Source organism: Cyrtonyx montezumae, unplaced genomic scaffold (assembly GCF_038088225.1).
Source record: "Cyrtonyx montezumae isolate F1298 unplaced genomic scaffold, pur_monq_1.0 scaffold_11, whole genome shotgun sequence".
Taxonomy (NCBI): domain Eukaryota; kingdom Metazoa; phylum Chordata; class Aves; order Galliformes; family Odontophoridae; genus Cyrtonyx; species Cyrtonyx montezumae.
Window position 1 is genome coordinate 12,564,882 of NW_027071837.1, and position 21,727 is coordinate 12,586,608.

Genomic DNA, 21,727 nt, shown 5'->3' on the forward strand with positions numbered 1-21,727 from the left:
AGCTTGATACTCATTTCTCCAGTCAATGTCAAAAGAGCAGCTCCTCAGGAAGTACCTCTGGAAGTGAGGATTACATTTTGAATGCTGTATTCACAGAAGGAGGTAGTTTGGAGTCATGAACTGGGGTCAGACAAAGCAAGCAAAATGTACAAGTGCTGCACCAGTCTCTGTTCATAAAAGTGGCATAAGGCAGGGAAAATGGCATTTAAGTGTCATCTGATATATGCACTGGTCGTTCCAGCAGTATACATTGCAATTTGAATCCACTGGTTCTGAGTTTTCTCTTTTTCAATGAGCATCTTCAGCCTGACACCTTTTCTGCTCAGTTCAGATATGCCCAAGACTTGTACATGCGGCCTCATCTTGGTCAGGCAAAATACCTGAAGATATCTTCTAACATCACCAGATGTAGAAGTAGAAAGGCTAAATAATGAAAACCTGGGACTCTCCATCTCATCTCTTGTGTAAGGAGCATACTGGCAGTCAGCACTGATACCTTGGTGACTGTGCCCCAGAATCAACCATTCACTGAATGGAATGGGGGCATCTCTGAGCCTTTTGCTCCTTTCCCAGGCTCTCTGCTAACTTGATGCTGTCTAAGCATCAGATACCTGCATTTTCTGGACTTCTTCACTGCCATCATAGATGGAAGTGTTCAGATAAGAAATCAAGAAAAAAGCAAGGGGAAGCTGAAAGTAAATGAAGACTCAAGAGAACAGTGCCTGTCAGAAGAGACTGGCTGTGTGTTGTCACAGTACATCTGCTGCTCCAGTACTTTGTCCTAGAGAAAACATCAGCAGCGAAAACAGCTGTCTTACCCTGAAGCTTACTCCTCTTCAGTCTTCATGTACTTCAGCTGTTGATTGGTGGTAAAGCTGAGTTTGAGCAGAAATGAGTTGCTGGACCCAGGCTTCAGTCCAAAGTCTCCTGGCTTTTCTTCCCCTAGAAATGGGGGGTAGATACTTTGCATCTTGCAGGGATCCTTAACAAGAATTGCTAGTAATCCAATTCCCATTTTTACAGGATGAGGGCTCTTAAGCCCAGAACTATGAAGAAAAATGAAGGAATTTATTGTAAACAGTGCCTGTCTGGTAATGTAGATGCTGTTTGTATTCCTGTCTATAGCTGCAGTTATGGCTGCACTTAAATAAAGTTGTCTGGTGTGTAACACACTTTTTCAGCTGAATTTAAGCTCAACGTGGCAGTAATAGAAGTGTCTTGCAGTAGAGAAGCCTCGGCAGGCATTGGCTATAAGTGGGCATGTGTGGAAATGCATTTCTTCTCTGCCAAAAGTGGTGTTAAATTGGTGGTTGTTTTATCTGATTGAGTCAAAGGGATCCTCTCAGGCTACATGTGAACAAGGGTGTATGATATCTAGCTGGCAGGATTCAATGGATTTACAAAGCTGTTTTCATGGAGGACACTCAGTAATTGCTTCTGCACTGTGTTGACTGAATGATAACACCCTTGTACTTTAAAAAATAGCAGAGTGGGCAATCCTTAAGTGTGTGAGCATGAATCAGAGTATAAAATGCCACTTCTGTGCTGACCTGGCTGGAACCACAGCTGAGCAGCAAGACATCCCTTGCTGTACAGACCATGCTGTTTGCTTCCAGCCAGGAGAGGACTCACGGATAAGGTGGTGCCATGTCCCACAGAGAAGGTTTGGCATGCCCTAGTCAGGCAGCCATGGTACTACCAAGGCCATGGGCTCCAACTCCACAGATTTCCCCTCTCTACTCCACACCTCAGATCTGCAGACTTTAGCTTAATGTTAGTAAGATTTTTAAACCTAGAATTTGGGACACTTTCTGTCTGGTTTCTGCATCAGTAAAGTTCACTCAGTGACTCACTCATTACTTCACACCCTAGAGGCTAGAACTCCCCTTTTTTCTACACCCCCCTCCCCCTTTTTATTTTTTTTATTTTTATTTTTATTTTTTTGTTGTTTGTTTGTTTTTAAGACAGTGACATTCTCTTGTAATTATCAAACTCCCAAATCTCCGAGCTGAAAATAAACCCTAGAAAATGTGGCTGGATTCCCAAGGAAGTGACAAGCATGGGATGACTGTAATCTAGTGGCATGGAGTCGTGCAGACTGAGAACAGTTATAAAGAGCATGCAACCCTGGGGAAAGCTGCTTTCTTGGGGTGGAATAACTCCTTGATATGCTGGTGGGAGTGATACTGCTTAAATGGCCTTCTTGAGTCTTGCTGGGCCTGATTCTATGCTATGGTTTATCTTAATGCCAAAATACTTCCTTTCAGTCACTGTACAGAGAACGCATTGCTGCTCCACTGGCAGAGATCAGTATCTGTAAGCCATCTGTACTGTAAGAAACAATGCTGTCTTAGGGAGATGGTGAGAACGATAGCCTGCATGTTGTGTGTGTATGATTTAGCAGCCCTGTGTAAGCATCCAGGAAAGACAGGCGCATAAAAAGCACAGCAAAAGGTGCATCAGGAATGCACATAAATGAAGATAAACAAAGAAGCTGAGAACAAAGATAGTCTGCATCTGGATCTTGTCTGGGTAAATTAAGCAATTAGTTGCCTTTCTTCTTTGCAGGTTCAGTACTCACTACTTTTTTCCTGTGCAGTAAATCACAATTTTGATGTGTGTCTACCATGGCTCTGACCTACATTTTATGTGAAAGCCTGGAAAACAAATGGTTCTGCAAAGCAGTGTTCAGGGAAAGCAGAGCAGGAGCAGTGCACTGAACTTGTAGGTGCATGGGGAGGAGAGACCACTTTGTAGGGACTGTGCAGTGTTTCATGCTGCATTTAAGTGCCAGAAGTGTAACAGTCCTGCCTGGCAGAAAGATGTGAGAGGTGCCTGAAGGACAGGAAGGGGACAGAGGACTGTGGCATCCTGATGATTTGCAGCATGTTCCAGTCACAAGTTGGGGGCACTAACTGGAAGAGAGCGGAAGCAAAGATCCTTCACAGTGCCTTGGAGGAGAGAGGAAAATCAGTATCAAGAGAGGAAAAGAAAACTAGTAGAGACAGCTGTGGTAATTACCAGTTCAGGGGCAATTCTCATTAACCTGCAAGATCTTCCTCTCAGCAGAGATCAGATAGAAAAGGGAAAAGTGAAATTGTGTCAGAGGAAGTGCGAGAGGGAGAGCAAGATATCCACTTGAGAGTCTGGGAGAGCAAAAGTAGCACCCTGGACCATCTGTAAATCCAATACTGGAGGTATACCCTGGAGTAAGATATTTGTTAACTGTTTTCTTTTTAAAATTTGTGAAACGTTAATACTTTAAATACTTTATCCTTCATTAACATAATTAGGAATACACAAGCCTAAACTGACTGAAAACAGAATTAAGAAATTAGCAGGTGCAGGGATTTGGAAGCAAGAGGTTTGGGAAAACAGGACTTGCAAATGTCGGCATTAAGTAGAGCAGGGAAATCGTGCCAAGCCTTATTTATGGATTTGTGCATTTTCTTTGCGTAGCTCCACTCCTGCAGCCAGAGGAATACAGCTCAGTTTAAATATGAACCCTTGCAGTTATACTGTAGCTGAGCCTAAAACTGTTAGCGTACGAAATAAATCTCTTCTGAAGAACTGATTAGCCTTCCCAAAGATGTCTTTTGAAAGCTGAGATATCTTGAATGAAGGCATAACTGAAAAAGGAAGTAAACTGCAAAATGAAATCCAAAAGAAAATGGGAGAAAATTTTAGGATAGTATCTCAAAGAAAGAAATACAAAAGAAGCATCAGCAGCATTAAATTACACTGCAGAGAAGAGCTTGGGGAGGAAGAAAAAAGCATCCTAGGCCCATAGGAGAAGTTCCCCTTAGGGAACAGTGTCCTGTACATTTTGCAGCATGTGACATGGTTGCCCTGTGGAATATTTAAAATAAGGTGTTTTTCTAGCAAGGTGAGATGTTTCTGTTTATCATCACTACTTGTACCGCCTTTTGTGAGGACAGAACTACAGCCCCTCAGGAGTATGGGCCATAGGAGTGGGAAATCAGTGCTGTCAGGCTTCAGAATGACTGCAGAGAGATTGGAAGAGAGGGCTAGAAGCCTTCCAGCAGCAAGGTCATGGGTCGAGAGTCATCTGCACCTCAGGCTCATGCCCAAAGAAGAGGAACTGCAGTACTGCTGTTAACCATATCCTTGGCCTGTAAGGTGAGGAACAGGTGTGGGGAGAGGGCAGGGGAAGAGCATTTCATATTCCTCTAAAGGGGATCAGTGACTCAGCTCTCCCGGAGGCATTCGGGCTGCAGATTGCTCTGACATTGTGCTGCATCTCAGTAGATACTGAAGGATCTGTTACACGTATAAAGCTGTATGTGTGCATGTATCTGTATGTGTATTTCAGGGTGATTCTGGTCAGTTGTCACTTATTTTCATGAAAGGGTGATGCAAGTCTTTTTGTATTTCTGTTTGCTGCAGATTTCTCATCCGTCCTCATGGGAGAGTATGAATACTTGGTCCTTAAAGAAGTACTCTCACATCTGTGGCTTAAAAGCCATATAAGAACTAGATGTCGTAGCTGGTAGCCGATGGGCACAGTTTAAGTATGCAAAGATTAAGAAATAATGTGGTTACCCCTTCAAATCTCTGACCTGAATCTCTGACTTTATAAGTGTGATCTGGTGATTAAATAGACAAGTTCTATGCTGGAGATATTCTTAAGGAACCTTATTAGGGCATTTAATATAAGCAGCTCTGTGTCCTATGCATTTCTTTGCTTCCAAGTAGTGTAACAGCGTTACTCCTCTTCCATGCTGGTTTGCTCTGTGCAGCATTGATTTGTGTCTTGCAGATGCATGTGCTTAATTCTCATGAATACTTCTCTGTTGTAAATGGTTTGTTTTATGTCCTTCAGTCTTTCTGTGGATCTTCAAAAACTGTCCAGTTTGCAGTTCCTCCTGAGCTATCTTAATGACTGGGATTTGGCTTTGCATGCTTGTTTTACCTGCAGACTGCTCTGTTTGTTATCACTGTCAAGGGAAGTTCCCCTCCTTCTTTCTACAGAGACCTTTTTTTTCTTTTTTCTCAAATGGGATTTCTGTTTTCCTATGAAATATACCACTGTGGCTCTCATATTGGCAGTGAAGGTTGCTCACACCAGGCCTGACTTCTGTAAAAAAGGATGGCAAAGGTGGACTGTGGTTGCAGTATCATTGAAATTCATAAGGTTCAGTCTCCCATTCTGTAGTGGATCTTTCCAGGGCAGCCAGGATGGTCAGTGGAGGGGCTGCAGGTGATGGTGGCTGTGGCTCGGGTGCTGGCTGTATTTTCACACAGGTGCCAATGAGCACAGTTCCAGCATGGCTTCTTCAGAACTGATAGCTGGTAACCACTAATAAATCTGCCCATTACTAAGACGAGAAACAGAGCCTAACCAGCTGTCATGGTTAGTAGTTTATAGCTTACTGCTGCTGCCCTCTCCTCACCCTGACAAATGTGCCATAATCTTGTATTTTCCTTCAGTGAGTGGGTGGTTTACTTGTGCTTTCAGCTAGGCCAAGGCAGGTCTAAAAGCTCGTACTGACATCAGCTCTCCCTGAGATGATGTTCAGAGATTATCTTGTTGATTGAAGAAATGATTACTACATTTGCTGAGCAGAAGTGGGAACAGGAACAAAATCTTTTCTCTAGCTGCAGGAGCCCGAGGTTGCAAGCAGCAGGCACAGAAAGAGTGGACATAGAGCACAGAGAAGATAATGATGTCACGCCACATTAGTGCTGCATTAGCACATAAGAGAGCAGGGTGGATTGCTTGACAGTGTTTCTCAGTTCCGTTGACATCTCTTTTCTGTTTTCAGAAGGTGGATAATGAATAGATAGCCCATCTCAAAAGAGTAGGGGATGGAGCAGTGACATCAGATGGGCAAAAAATAAGCTTTCCCTTTTGTATGCATTTGCCAAGATGCACACTGTTAATGTATTCCAGGGCTGCTTTTTCTTTTTTTTTTTTTAATACATTTTTATGTATGGTGGCTGTGTGGAAAGAAGTGGGAAAATTGCAAACTGTAAATACTTCATTGTAATAGTAGCTAAAAGCATACACTGGAGCCATTCCATCCCCAGGAGGTCATTTAGTAGCCCAGACTAATTTTTTTGTAGGTAATACTGAAATGCTCCAGGGATAGGTCAGTGTTCCCCTTCCTCTGCCTCCCAGATAGGTGCTTTGCAGTTGATCTTTACCTTAGAGATCTTTTTCATCCTTTCCATTACACTGTAATGGAAGTGGTGAGTAGCTACGGTCTAGGCTATCCAGACCCTGCAGGGATCACAGTGGTTGAGCTGAAGATAGGGGATGCTGCTTGTCCCAAACTCAGGGCCCATGTCCCACAAAGCTGCTCAGGCTGCACACTCATCACCCAGATAAGGAGTGGCTGTCCTTTCTATTATTGTCCAGAGAGGCCTGAAGGTGTTCTGAAGTCAGAGGAACCTAGCAAGAACAGAGCAAAATTCAGTGTTGGCTTGAAGAGAAAGGCAAGGAGAATTCTAAGCGTGACCTTTCTAAATGTGTGGATTTATCATGCGAGTTCTCTTCCCTATGGTCTGGTCAGTTCAAAGGTTATCATGCTGGCACACCTGTCAGTTTTATTTCTGGCTATAGCAAATAAGGAAATTTTTTGTATTTGTTCTACATGTTTTTCATTCTTGCATCTGCAGATGAGTGAAGTAGTGTCACTCTTCCTTCTCCACCAACCTTGGCTGCCTACTAACTAGCCTTGGTGCTGCAGAGATATACTAAGGCTGACTCTTGCATCTAAAAAGCCCCTACAAAACCCATGGGATGTTTTAGGCTGCAGAGCTCAGCCTGCTACTAAGGCCAGCTGCACTGTGTTCTCTATAGGTTCCTGAAGTCTTTAGTGATCACCAGAACGTAAGAGGACCTTTCAGCTCTTTACCAAGATGACATGACTCACATTATATGCTGTTTTTTAAGGCTTTAGGGTTTAAGCATATATGGTGGAACACATTGGTTTGTTATTTTCCTTTGAAATACATAGTTAACTGTGCTCCTTAGCTTGAGAAGGTAAGGTCAGATCAAGTAGAAAAGTGACAGATGTAGCAGTGCTCCTCACATCCTTGCAAGTCTGATCTGCTCTGATCTCATATTGGTTCTCAGGAAGGCTTTGTCCAGTAGGGAGAGCTTTGTGTCTCACAGATAATTCAGCTGTGCCAAGACTTCCATCCTCCAGCATTAGGTAGCCTTGTAGGTGTCCTGGGCCAACATGATTTAGCACACTATTGCCAAAAGACTGAGAATTGAATGAGATACCTAAGTTTTAGTTAACACTATTGTTTACTTAAAGAACAGGTGCTTTCATCAGCCTGACCGTGTACTACATGAATGATATCTTTTGTAATGATTTGTTAAATGCGTGTGTCTGTACAAGTCTGTGCATACCCATATGCATTAGTCATGACTCATCGACTGACTATGCAGTGGAAGAGAATTATACCAAAGAATTGGCCTTTCCAAATCAAACATGTATATCTTTGATAGTTGTCATCCTACCCAGGAAGAGCAGAATTGCAGTTGGGACTTGAGTCAAATAATGACATTTTGAGTTACTGGCAGTGAATTCTTTTTTGGCTTCTGTAAATCTATAATCTGAAGTTGAAGGTTGTCGTCTTTTACAAAAAAAAAAATTAAAAAATCTCAAATTAGAAGGTTACATACAGTGCTTCAGTGACTGTATTTATTCTTAACTCTGCCTTAAGTGATGACGAGCAAAAAATGTTCGAAGAATTTTTCTCCTCATCTTCTAAGGACATATCCACCAATGTGAATCATGAATGACTGCAGCCTTGCATTTTTATCACTTTCCCTATTAGTGCTCTCCCTTTCGCTCAGCCTGGGCAGTGAAACTAGATTACTCATCTTCAGTTTTATTAGCTGTCAGTTTCTCATTTTCATGTTGGGCTGCAACTCTGCAAGTTTTGGGAAGCACTTATTCTGGGGGAATGATATATCTTTTATAACTTAGGAGCTGAATATAAAGTTTCCGAGATCATAAAGCTTTTGCTAAAGGAAACTTACACTGGTGCATATACCAGAAGGTCGTTGCAATTTTATAATATTTGAAAACTTTTGAGGGAGTACATTTATTCAGCAGGGGCTCTTGCATTTAGCAGTGCAGGAAGAACTTCTTGCTTCTGATGAGAGGAGTGGCGAGTGTGATACAGAGATGTCACAACAGGCAGTGAAACTTAGGGTAGCAATCTAGTTTCCAACAAACTCCATAGAAAAAAACAATTCTCTGGGACAAGAGTATCTTTGCAGAAGAAAAGCAATTGCAGAACGCTATAAAGTTAAGTTTTATTTCTTCAGATTATAGCAGGCATACGATCAGTCGGGCATTGTTAGTAAATAAGATCTAGAGCACTTAAAAGAGGGATCCAATCACAAATTCAATTGGTCCATTAACCAAATGTAATATTATTTACTTAAGTGGCCCTACTGGGCTGCTTCATAACTCAGGTTTATAACCTTTGCCAAAAAAATCGATATTGCTGAGCGCACAGCCCTGGGGCGTGATGGAGGAGTCCGTTTGAGCAGCTATGGTCTGTGATTGCTGCAGCTGAAGGTCCAGCTTAGAAATACCAAATGGGGAAAACACTCTCCCAAAAATACTAAAAAGAAGTAACAGCCTTGGAGGAAAGAATGGAGAGAGGCAGTGTGGTAAAATTGTACTGCAGGAGATCAGCTGTTCTACTGGGCTTGAACGAGTAAGCTTTCCAGCACATAAACCCTTCTGCAGATCTGAGGAAGAAGCTGTGGTGACATTTAAAGCCACACACACAGTTTTGCCAACACGCATCAGAGCGAATCTCCAGTGGGAGGGAACAACCAGCCGCTCTATTTGCAACTTGGCAGATGGGGTGTTTTGTTGTCTGCTGTAATGTGCGATGTGAGCTGGCTGCTAACGCAGAGTTGCATCAAGTGGAAAGGTAGCTCTTGTCTATTGATTAGCGTTCATGATCTGCTATTTGGTCTGCTCTCATCAGCTGGGAGCAGTGAGCTCCTGCAGCTAAATTCAGGACCTCTGCAAATTGCTGCTGCTTCTTCCATGCACAGAGAGCTCAGCAATCACGTGCTTTCCCACTGCTTCCTCGGCATCAAGAAAAGTCAAATGAAAATAGAAGAAATAAAAGCCAGGAAGGCTATCAAGGGACCTGGTGGCTGCATGGTTGTAAACTGGGCACTGGCTCCCACCATTTCAGTTTTTACTCCTTCCGTTTCATGAAGGTTATTCCCATGAGATGTAGACATGTGTGGGTGTGCATTTCTTGTCAAGTAGGGTACAAGGGAGGGCAGTTCTTTAAAAAAATCTGTAGTGAAAATTCATGAAAATTTCAGTGGGAAAAGGCAATACTGCTGAGAGACCTTTGCCTATCTGTCCTCATTAACCACGTTCCTCTAACAGGTGGCAGCCACTCAGTGCTGCTCCTTGGCCCCTTTTCCTCCCTGCCCTCTCTTCACTCTGCTCAGGCTGCCCTTTCTTTTGCTGCTTCATGTTAATCCAAACTTGGTGCAATTTTCATGTTGTTCTCTCCTACAGCAGAAAGGAAAGGTAGTCTTCATTCTTTCTGCTGCACTCTGATGAAGAAAAACTGTTTCCTTCCAAAGTCTGGTCCAAAAGCAGGCAGCAGGAGGTCTCACAAACCCAGCAGTTGCAGCTCTAATGCCATTTCTCTCTCCAAAGTGAGAAATGTGTCCCTTTTGATGCAGGGCATGGCTGTGTCTGACCTGAGTCTTGGACGATGCTGAGAAATTTTTGCTAGGATACAAAAGCCATTTTGTGTCATCAGATGAATGTGTTTGGAAACCTTCCTTCTGCGTGCCAAGCAAGCTGTTTTTGCCAGGTATGGCTGCTTTTCAAGCGCTCAAGCTCTCCTTTCTTTGCTAGGCAGCACCAAGCTGTGCCAGGCTGAAGTGATTTGGACTAATAGTTTACAGGGAAGAGAGACTCAACTGCAGGGAGATAATAGTTTAAAATAAGTGGTAAGTCACCTTCCCCTTATCTTTGCTGTGTGATTCTCTCAATTTTCTATGCTTGTTTGTGCTGCAGATAGCCAGCCACTGCATATTCTCTGATGCACCTGCAGTTAAGTGTAAATAAACAAAAAAAATTTCCTTGCCCCAAATATTAACTCATGTAGTAGAAAATGCCACCCTGGAAAGAGGTGTTATATGAAAAATGTGTATTTTCAGACTTTCTGCACAGATTCAAAAATTTTACTTTTTTCATTATTTGTTGGTTTTTTTTTTTGCTGCTTTCAAGTACTTCATTGTTGTTTTTTTTTCATGTGGACATCTGAGATTTGCCTACCCCTTTTCTTATCTGGACTTCATCAATGTTTTTTGTCATTTCTCATTTGTTAAGCAGGCAATGACACCTCTCTGGAAAAAAACAAGTGGTCCAGGATATACTTGTGTTGGCTGTTGGTTTCACCAAGTGATGCTGCTTCCCAGGAGATCAGTGCCATTGGGAGGAGACTGTAAGAGAGACAGTGATCCTTGGGGTCATTGGGGTGTTTTATTCTGTGTGCATGCAAATGCTTGGCTGATGCTCTGTTCTCTGGTTTCAGAAGAGAAAGGCATCAGGGTTGGAAAATCTGTCTCTAGTTGTGCTGGATCTCACCTGAGTGGGTTGCTCAACAGCTCAGTGTTTAGCTGAAGTTGTCCACATAACCCAGGCAGAAATATATTAGTTCTGACACTCACGTGCTGTTGTGTCCAAGCCTAGTAGACAATCTGTGTTAGACTATATGCACAATTGCGTGAGAAGAATTCAGGGCAAATCATCTTGTGAGGCTTTCTTATCTAGTTTCGTTGCAGCTTCTTATGTGCTTCAAGTACTGAAGGAATTCTTTCTTGGACTGAGGTTGCAGTGGGAGATGGAATCTCACTGAGGAGTTAAGATATCTGAAGCTTTTTTTTTTTGTTTCTACAAGGCAGTTGGAAAGGAAAGGGATCCAATGCTGGCACGATGTTTCATAAGGTGACATTTGTTATAACTCACTGCAAATGTTACTCACCATCTACTAAACATTCAATTAAGCTTAAGAGCAGTGAAAAATATCAGGCTTCACTTCAGCAGCTGTACTTGTTGTCAGAATCTCTTGGCTTTTTTTGGAGTCCTCCACACAGGGCTACTGCGCCCTGTCACCAGGCCCACCTGTCCGTGCTCCCTGCTTCTGTGAGCTGCATCTCCCAAAGAACAAAACTTCTCTTCTTCGTGGGGCTCAGCTTTGCTTTCCTGAAGACCGTTTTGGTTCTTACTTGACCAAGCTGGGAGGTGGCTTTTTGTGCTGGCAGTTGTCTTAGCACACTCATTTGCCTGATTAAATCACATTCTTTCAGAACACACATCCCTGTTGATACATTAAACAAAGACTCCCATAAGCTACTAGTTTAAAAGTCAGGAAAATAAGCCAGCATATTTTCAGTGGTGCGTATGCAGATCCTTAGGTGTATGCAGATCCTTGAAGGATCTGTGCAGAGCTGTAATTCCTGAAACGTAACAAACAAAAACTTTCCTCATGCTTGTAAGAAACCAGGACCCTGAGAGAGCACATCTTTTGGTGCGCCAAACTCATTGTTAGGAATCTCTGGCTCCTCAAGAAATTTGCAGATGTAACTTTGCTGTGTGCTACAGCCACCCACTGTTCTGCAGTGTCAGCTGGGCTGGAGCTCAGATCCACCCACTCTCTGCACTGGGCCTGTAACTCTGGAGCTGAAGGCGAAATGCAAATGGACTGTGCTGAACATGGTTGCCTTCTGGCAAGCAGGGGGGTGGTGAAAGTAGAACCCCAGCATCTCATTCCTGACTCCTGAACCACAAGGTCATGCTTCTCATTACTTCTTTCCTCTGGATAGAGGAATAAAATGGAATAAAAATTTGGCTAATTTTCTACAGAAGCAGGGAAAAGGAAATGAAAAAGGTCATCCAATTAGTTGAATTAGTTACAGCTGCCTAAGTCCCCTGGTCCTGATTTGGTGTGATTTGTTAATGCCAAACAGAGGTAGATTATTGTAGTTCCCTTTTTTTGTGTGTGTGTGTGAGAATACCTTCCCATATTCCCTATGACTTTGGTTACCTGCTAGACTTCTTGAACCATGGAACAATCATTCCTTCACTTTGCTGCACTCATTCCTGGGCATGATATATGCCTTGTCACTTTTCTAGACTACAGATAACATCATTGCTTCTGGAAGACAAGGTGGGGGCTTTCTCCATCAACATATCTAGATCCTATTTTAAATGCAGAGTGAGAAATTATGTTCAAAAACATGCCCGATTTAAAAATAACTCTGTGACCTAGTCAAAAAGTAAACATTATGGAAAAATGAAAACTATTTTAATAGATGGAAACAGAGAAGCAGCAAAAATAATCAAAAGAAATCTTGTTGCTGTAAATGAAGGATGTTAGTGAGCAGCTCCTATCAGTGATGGTTTTGATTTTAAGAACCTGGCTCAGTGAAAAAATGAGGGAAGGAAGGAACAGTAAGCAGTGAAAAAAGCAAAGACGAGAAATCTACCTAATTACAGGTGATAGATAATCCATAAACAAGATCTCTCCTTTTCAGAATGAAAAGAAACCAATGAAATAGTGTTCAAACCTGATTAAAACTACTGGGTCTCTGTCATTGTCTTTTGAGCTGAAGTGTAACCTTAATTTTTTTCAGGTAGCCCCTTAACATGGGGTTGGTCAGGGAGCGTTGCTGTCACTTTGAGAATGAAAAAAAGCAATCAGAAGCTTTTACTGCAACAGATGTTTGGAAATTTGTCCCCCATGATGAAAAGATAGGGGTTGCTTGACTGTTTTATCGCTTACATGTACTTATTTTTTCACCCATAGGTTGCCCGGTCACTATGAACAATGGCCCAGCTATACTACAAAAAGGTAAACTATTCACCATACAGAGATCGGATCCCACTACAGATTGTGCGAGCAGAGGCAGAGCTCTCGGTGGAAGAGAAAGCCTACCTCAGTGCTGTGGAGAAGGGGGACTATGCCAGTGTGAAACATGCCTTACAAGAGGCAGAGATCTACTACAACATCAACATTAACTGTATGGATCCTCTTGGTCGCAGTGCCCTTTTAATAGCCATAGAGAATGAAAATCTAGAGATCATGGAGTTACTTCTGAACCACTGCGTGTATGTGGGAGATGCTCTGCTGTATGCAATACGGAAAGAGGTGGTGGGAGCTGTGGAGCTGCTGCTGAATTACAGGAAGCCAAGTGGTGAAAAACAGGTTGGTCAAGTGTTTCAGTTTGGTTTTAAGCTATTACCTTTATTTCTTGTGTTTTTGGAAAGAGATTCTCCACAGAGAAGGTGCTGTTCAAGAGTCATGAAAGAAAGTCCTTAATGTGCATTTATTGCTTTAAATGCCCAGGGTGAACGTGGTACTTTGATGATAACTTTCTTGTCCGAGCAAACGTGCTCAGCCTGACTTAACTCGACATTTTCAATTTCACTCAGTGTTCTTCTTAGTCTTACATTGTTTGTGGATATACTGATTTCTAGGCTGATTTATGGACACATACTTTGTAAAGGAATTTGGGGCTGTCTGAAATTGTATTACAGTCTATAAATATGAAGTACTGCCATGCTCTTGCACTGATATTAATAAGTGGAATTGCTTTTTGTAAGTAAATCCTGAAAACATACAAGCGTATAAATAATCGTAAGCAAGGAAGCGGTCTGCTAGCTTTCAGTGCTTAGCTGTAGTACGGACATGTATCTTGGTCTCCATCTCTGGGGAGCTCTAGTTCAGAAATGCAGAGGCAGTACATAACATTATGACATCAACTGCGGTGCTATATATCTGAGCAGTGAACAACTAGGTCTTGTAGGAAAGATTGTTAGTTACAAAGCCAACACTAAGGTATATAGGGATCTTCGTGAGAAAACTAAGTACAAATCTTATCAGGTGTCATGTATCACATCATCCCTAGCTTTTTTTCATCTATGAGTAACACTGCCAATAACTGTGATAATCTATATGCATTACTGTCCACTGTCAATTTTTACAACCTCAATGCTTAGAAAGGAACTTTCAGAACTGATTATCTTGATTTCTCAAGTCCTGTTTTGAAATCTACTTGGATGTAGCCCTTTGTGTGTGATGGAAGAAAAAGATATTGCTATCACTCAACTGTAAAAATTTCTCCAGTGGGTAGGGCCTTGATAAATAGCTTTTAAATAGCAGTTTTACATGGTCCAAGCAAAAAAGGAAACACTCCAGATCAACCCTGACAACATTCAAGAGTGCTCAGCTTAGTATTTAGAAACAGCAACTTTCAACATGCCATAGGAATGTGATGTAAGCCCCAAAGAGATGGAGAATCTCTTCTATTAGACTTAAATGTTGAAACATTAGCCTTAGGTTTTGAAGTATCAAAATGTAAGTAGCAAGACATGAGCTGCAGATGGAGAATCCCTACCTCAGTGTAGCAGAAAGTAGAAGGATAGATCATGTTACTAAATGTTTTTCTAGGTAGCATGAAGAGCTACCAGTCATTACTGCAGACTAACAAGTGTTTCCTAAAATATCATGAAAAGCTAGAGATAGGATTCTTGTAGATTTCTGTAAGATTTCTTGAACATCTGTCCAATCAAATTCAAAGTCTTGGTGGCATAACTTGACAGGAAGGGAGGCCCATGAAATAAAATGGATTTATTGCACTTCCAGCATCTGTAATGTCAGTTATGCATTTCATAGTAGGCCCATGTATTTTTCTTTTCTATTTTTATCACTGCCAGTGTGCAGCTTCCGTTCTCTAGCTGGTTTTATGTCTACTACAAAGTTTACAACTTGAAGGGGAATATGTGTGAAAGGAGATGCAGTGCCAGTTTCAGCTTTATTTACAAGGTTTGTTGCAAGACCAGATTTCATCTGTACAATTTAGGCTGGAGCTGGCTTGATGATGATCCTGTGTAGAAACCAGAATTAACTTCTCCAGCTTATGGTTCAGGGTTGTCTTTGGACTGCAGGAAGCGTTGCAAGTAGAAGGCTGCAGGACTGGCCTTTCACTTCTCCAGTTTCACTGATTGTCCATGCAGTGATGGTTATTAACATTAATTTCATGTATAGTCAATATTACAGTGAATGGAAAGAAGTACTTCGTTAAGCAAAGTTGGGATGGGCAGCTGAGCTTGTCAAATCACAAAACTGATATAGGAGAGCTTTTAGAACACAACTGCCTGAGGCTAATTTGAGCCTAGTATCAGCACACATTCAGTAATTATCTTTGCTGGACCCTTTCTCAGAAAGTCCTTTGGGAATCCCAGACCTAATTACTTTCACAAAAAGCACCTGTTAAGTCAGATTAGCACAACTTGGTCCTAATCATTTACTTGTATCTTTGAAAAACATACAGAAACCTGTTTTTATTGGTTGAGTAATTACCAAAATTCACACCTCTTAGAAGAGTTTCTGCCTGGGTGAGGAATTTGTAAGATAACATAGTGTTTGCATATAAGGTTTAAATTAATCTGTTCATGAAATGTAAGTAAGGTTCAGTTTTCCTGAACAAGTCTGTATGAAGACAGCTCCTTGGCTCAGAAGTAGCATCCTGTTTCCATTTAGGGCTGGCTCTTTGTCTTTGTTGTACACCAGGCAGAAGAGGAAAAGAGACATCTTCTGACTACACTCCTAAATGCGAAATGCTCCTCCTTCTTCATCTAACAGAGTCTGGGGTCTGTTAAAATCTTCTAGCTCCCATCTTCTTACTTTCTACCTCTGAGAGGTTATTTTTTGCCGCTATACCAAAATCTTGTTTCTTGAACAGCCAGGCTTGAGGAGCTGCTCTTTTATGTGCTTGTTCACGTCAGCTCAGTTAATTATTCTTTGCATCTCCAAGGCAGCTGAGCAGCGTAATCCATTTTACAGGCATTTATTTTGCTCGTTCCCACAACCTTATCCTTGTACTGCAACCCCAATTGAAAATGTCACAGGTTGCATCGTGCCAGCTTCATGTGGAGTTACCAATAGCAAAAGATCTGGTTATCTTGTTAACAAAAGATGCACCCGAACACAGAACAATGGGTAGAAAACACCATGTTCCCATTCAGACTTAACCTCAAAGCTTGGCTCACCAGCCACAGAGCCTGCAAAAGGTGATGTGTCCTGGGTGCTGCAGACCCAACTGTAGATCTGCCTGAGGGGAAGAGCTCTGCTTTCCACTGATCACCTTCCCAGGGAGCAAAAGTCAGGAAATTTCTTATATCTGAAGTGACCTTTGTTGTGTTCCTTGTGTAAGAGACTCAGGGTCTCGTTCATAATGTAAGGGACAGATAGAAATGGCTGAGTAGACCATGTGACAGAGATGTTCACGTCTTGTTATAAGGACCGAAAGCAGTCATTATTTTGTAAACCATTGCTATGTTGCTGTTCAAGTGCCACTTACTGAAAATACTGTGACAGTGGCAGGGGTAAGTCCTAGCCAGTAACTATAACAACACAAATCGTCCTGCACTGCAGCCATTTGCAAGGGTGCCTCAGGAGGGGGGGAAGTGACTTGGTTTTCATGTGGAATGTATGAGAGGCAGGAGCACAAATCAGCCCTTCTCTAAACACCACTGCAAAGCATGTGGTTAAACAAGTGTGCTGAACAGTGATGAGTTCAGGTAGTTATATTTTCTTTTAGAACTTAACATTTTTCCTCAAATCTGTTCTGCCTGGTCCTGACATCTTAGTTCATGTTTTTATGTAGTGTTTTGAGAGTTTCTTCAAAACTTCAGCTGGGGAGAAGAGTTCACCAATTACAGTCAGAATAGCTCTGTAGCTTATGAAGTCGTTGCTGCTGGGAAAGATGCTGTCACCTCTGGGCAATAAGAGATAGCATGGTTCAAGTAGCTTTCCTTGCTGCCCCAGGAAGACCATACAGGCATCTCACGTATGCCATTGGATTTGCAGTTAACAGGGAATTTGATGTGACTTCTTTCATTTTTTGAATTGAATACTGCTGTAGGAGCAAGGAAATACATATGTGCATGAAACATAATGTAAAAATTCTCCTTCCCAGTAAAATCTTATGCCTCCCCATCTGTTTTATCTTCAGAGTTTGGTATGGTTTTTTTGTTTGTTTGTTTTTTGCTGGAAGTCATACTCATATATCGGTTTTGGCCATTGAAACATCAGCACATTGGATTGTGGTTTCAGCCAGGCTGGAGTGTGCACCTAAACAGCACTAAGTAGGAAGAGGAAATATAAGGCTGATCATTTTCCCACATGTTTGAATTGTATTAATTTATCATTAGTAATAGTTTTATTTCCATAACTTTTGAATCCTGCTGAAGTTAGCATGAACTTTCCTTTTTACTTCAGATGATGTCTTAGGAACACTCAGGAATTTTTAACAGCCTCTTGTGTGAATTCTGCAACGTGGCCCTGGCTCCCTGTTAAGCATGCATCACGGCTCACAGGGCAGCTCGCTCAGCTTGCACAGATCTCGCGTTGTTTCTTGCCTTGTTACAGTGGATATTTGCAGTGCTATGGGCGCAATCTGTGCAGACTGCTGAGCTGCTTCTGTTCTTTAAGAAGCTGTAATCAGTTGTCTGAGTGATTCCATGTGCATGGTGTAGCCATAAGCACCTTTATTGGTAGCTGTTTTCTTCACAACAATCAGAGCTGACATCAAATGTTTACATAAGGAAGATACTAGCATCTCTCTGGTATCTGCCAAAATTAGCAATTTGCTCATGGCAGATGGCTTCAGATTAGTCTGGTTCACAGATGGGACTACAAATGCAATTCCTCAATAATAATAAAAAGAAAAGGGATCTCAGTATTTATGACCATGATTCAATTTGTTATGGCAGTCCATAGGTCTTATGAGTCAATGGGATCTCAACAGCTGTCTATCTATCTATGCTTCTTTCAGAAGAGGAATCTTAACAAGAAGTAAGCCCTGGATATGATGGTAGAGAGGAAACGAGAGAGTAAGAGGCAAGGTTTGAAGTCTTGGTTGCTAATCCTCAGATAATTGCTGATGTAAGGTTGCTACACTTTATAGTATTTGCAAACTTAAAATTTGACCTAAAAGAATCCTCTTTTAGATGAACTGATAAGTGAAAATCAGTTGCAGTCAGTGTAAATATAATGGATCAATAGCCAAGAAACAATCATTTTGTGAACCAGAAATTAAATGGTGCATTTAAAGCATTTTATTCTTGCCCAGAACCAGTAACTTTTCTGATACAGTATAGTTTAACTGAATTTTCTTACTCACATAGGGTTCTTCCTCTGTGCACAGTCCAGTGCAAAGTCGAGCTCATTCTATCAACAGCCCATGACTTCAGCAGACTTGATGGTACAGGATGTCTAAGCTCACTGCTGGCATTGTCAGACCTGTGCAGTCACTGACAGGAGTTTTTATGTCAAAGGAAGAAGATCAGTTGTTAGTTATCTTGTGATGTAGGAGTTATGTTCTACAGACAATCAGAGAAGGGTTTTAGAAGTTGCTGGTGTTCCTCATGGCTTGCTTGAGTGGTTACTGTGGAGCTGTGTTATATGCAGGCAAAGTGCACAGTGGTGCCTGTGGTAGGATCAGAGGAGCTAGATTTTGTGGCCGTGAGAAATGTTACCCCATCTCCTGCAGTTAAAAGGTTGGTTTCTTTGATATTATGGTTAAAGGCAAAGGAGAGACTTGTGGACTTCCTGACTAAAATTGGTAAGCCTTGTAGAACTCGCTCTTTTCCCGTGAGTTGAGGGTGGATGCAGGTAGAAGATTTGCATACAGACTGGACAGAGAAGTTGTCTTGTTTGTAATGCTAACATATTCTGGACATATATTCTGTTTCTGGTAAATCATGGATAAGGCATACACCAGCAAATATGGGGTGTTACAGAGGCAAAGGAATCAAAACAGGCCCAGAGTGCCCTTCTGCTGTGTTGGTCATTACGTAGAAGCAGCATTAATGTTCTTGCATGATTTTACAAAGGAGAACAGCTAATTTAGGGAGGCTGAGGTGCTGGGTTCCTGAAATCCAGGCATCTGTATCAGGGAAGTATAAGCTTGACCTGATCTTACAGTGCTTCACAGCAAGAACTCAGTAACAGAGAAGGTTAGAGGTAAAGCGGTATGACTCAGTATGCATACTGTGTGCTTTGGTATGACTCAAACCAGTTGTTTCCATGTTAATGGGGGGTACAGAGAGAAAGGGGAAGACTGAACCTGGATGGATGTACTCACAGCCAGGGGAGGTTAAGAAAAGCTGAAGCAATAGAGTAAAACCAGCCTTGGGATCTTAGCATGAAAATATTTGAAGCGCGCTGTAAGGAAGAAAGATTGTCTGAAAATGGAAAGCTAGCTGTTGCTGCTCCAAAGCCTAATGGCTCTGCCAGCATCCAGGCTTTTCATTATTTTTATTGATGCAGTAATAATTCACAGCTATAGTTAACATGCCTTTGACATTAGCAGCTGCCTCCAAAATGAATTCCATCTAATTAAACTAAACAGAGAAATCAAAGATCACTTCAGTTAATGATTACATCTTGCTGAGAATCTCTTTCCTCCCTCCCCAATGCCTTCCTCCCAAAATAATCTTAAATTTATGAGAAGGTGCAAGGCAAAAACAGTAAGTCAGTGCCTTATCATCAAACTAACGAGCAGCATTGGAACTGAGGCTTGCAGGCTGTGGTGCCAGCTACTGGACATCTGATAGTGGCAAATAAGTCACTGGCTCCTTTGCCAGGACCAACAGCAGATCTGTTATTAGCTCCTGGGGGGCTGATGGGGTCTGTACAAGAGCTGCACCATGGCACATACAACCATGTCACAGTTGTCATCTAGTATATAGACAGCTGTGGGAGTCAGGGAAGTGCTGTTATGTGAGGTGCTTCCCAGGGAGTTTTCTTTGTTCATTTGTGGGTGTGATCTCAGTACCTGCCTGCATCAGCTGCTAACAGCACAGCTTGTAAAAGCAGAAATGCAGTGCAGTGAACTGACTACTGATGGTCTGAAATTCTGCAAGGAGAGAGAGTTCTGTGCATGAAAGTGTATTTTCAGTCAGGAGTGATATCAGTGCATGGGTGGACTGCCTGGAGTGAACTATTTGTAGGGAAAATTAGTCCTGTTTGTATTGCTACACAAGCCTTTGGTCTCTCTATAGATGTGCTGATTAAGGTGTTAAATTAAAAAAGTAAAAACAAACAAAAAAATTCTTTACTCCCTACCCTTTGCTCCTGCGCCCTGGATTACAACGTTATCTGCTCCCTTGGATTAGTACTCCAACATCACAGAACAAGTTTTGCCTCTAGTCAGCATGACTTCTGGCACCCAGAAAGGGCATTTGACATGGCTGTGTAGACTTCGTTGACCTGAATGTGCTGGGGAGTCTGCCTGCTGCTGGAGTTGCAACACACTGTCAGAGGGAAGCTGGTTTGTATGGGGAAATAGAACTGAAATTACAAGCTCCCCTAAAGCAGATGTTTGGGATTTATGAAGAACTGCAGGATTGTTTAGTAGGTGCCCCCTAGCCCTAATTAGGCTGTTGAATATAACTGTGCTTGCATTTGCAAGTTAGAACAGCATCTCTATGGCTCGTTCATCCATGTGATAATCTGTGATATGGCAGTGATGATCAGTGTGTGATGAACAGAGCCTTTTGGTAGCAGTGAGAGTGGGGAAAATCAAAAAGGCATCAACTGAGAACAAAAGTATTCTCTTTGATCAGTCTTGTGTTGTTACAGTGAGGGAATCCAGCACATCTGAGGTCTGTGCTCCATCACTGCCTTGGAAAAGCACACGAGAACCACTCTAGCCTGCAAGAGGCTGATGGTCATGAGCATTGTTGATGCTTCACTCATGGAGGTGAAGACTTGTGAGCTTCATTTAAGAGTCTCTAAAGAAGATTTTTTAGCTGGAGCTGGCCTCTACAGTAGGAAAGGTTATATCATCTGCTTGGTATTTTCTGCTTTGCATTAGGAATAACAAATACTGTCACTGCAGAAGTAGTGATACAGGAGGATCACAACCACACAGATTTAATTCTTGCGTGGGACCGTGCCACCTCTCCAGGTTAGCATTTCTTTGCTAACACAAACTATGGATCTCTTCAGAATCCACAGTCTTCTTAGTAAACAAGCAAACAAACAAAAAAAATGATGACAGAAAGCACAACCTGAAAGTCAAAGTGGAGGGAAACAACCATGTGCTTTCTAAGCATCAAGATATCTTTTGTGCACCGTTAGGTAGCATGGGCTGCCACCAGGTGCATTCACTCATTCCACTTTGTGATGCTTAAGGTTTTTTTTGTTTTGTTTTGTTTTTGTAAGTTACATGATTCAGTAGCAACATGACCCTCCACCCCCTTCCAAGGAAAAGGGCTCTCCCTTTCTGGGCTGCATTAGTGATGTATTACCTCACCTAAACTCACTGAAACATCTCTCATCCACACACAGTAATAAATTACATGAAATAGGGACATTTTATGCACAAAGATGATGACACGAAAGGCTACAGATGGCATGATTATTGAACTATCTTAGCACATCTTGTCCTTGTTACCATTAAGTCAGAAAAGAAGAATACAAAGATCAGATAAAATTAATTAGAAAGTTGGACAACTCTTCTCTCTCAGGAAAAATATCTGGAAACTGTTTGAAAGATAGGCATAATAAAACAGAGGGCTTTCAAGGCAGAGCCTGCAATTTTTGAACTAACTCTGGTTTGTATTTGAGTGTGTTTGAGGTCGGGCAAGAATTTATACGTAAAATAAAAAATAAAGTA

The 21,727-nt window shown here is 41.9% G+C and overlaps 1 protein-coding gene across 1 annotated transcript in view; it reads left to right on the forward strand.

Annotated features, from left to right (window-relative positions):
• Positions 1-21,727, forward strand: part of TRPC5 (transient receptor potential cation channel subfamily C member 5) — an 86,343-nt gene that overhangs the window by 13,453 nt on the left and 51,163 nt on the right. Inside the window, exon 2 of the mRNA XM_065729791.1 lies at positions 12,847-13,245. Within this exon, the coding sequence (XP_065585863.1) occupies positions 12,868-13,245 (378 nt within the window). The 5' untranslated portion in view covers positions 12,847-12,867. The remainder of the gene's footprint in view (positions 1-12,846; positions 13,246-21,727) is intronic.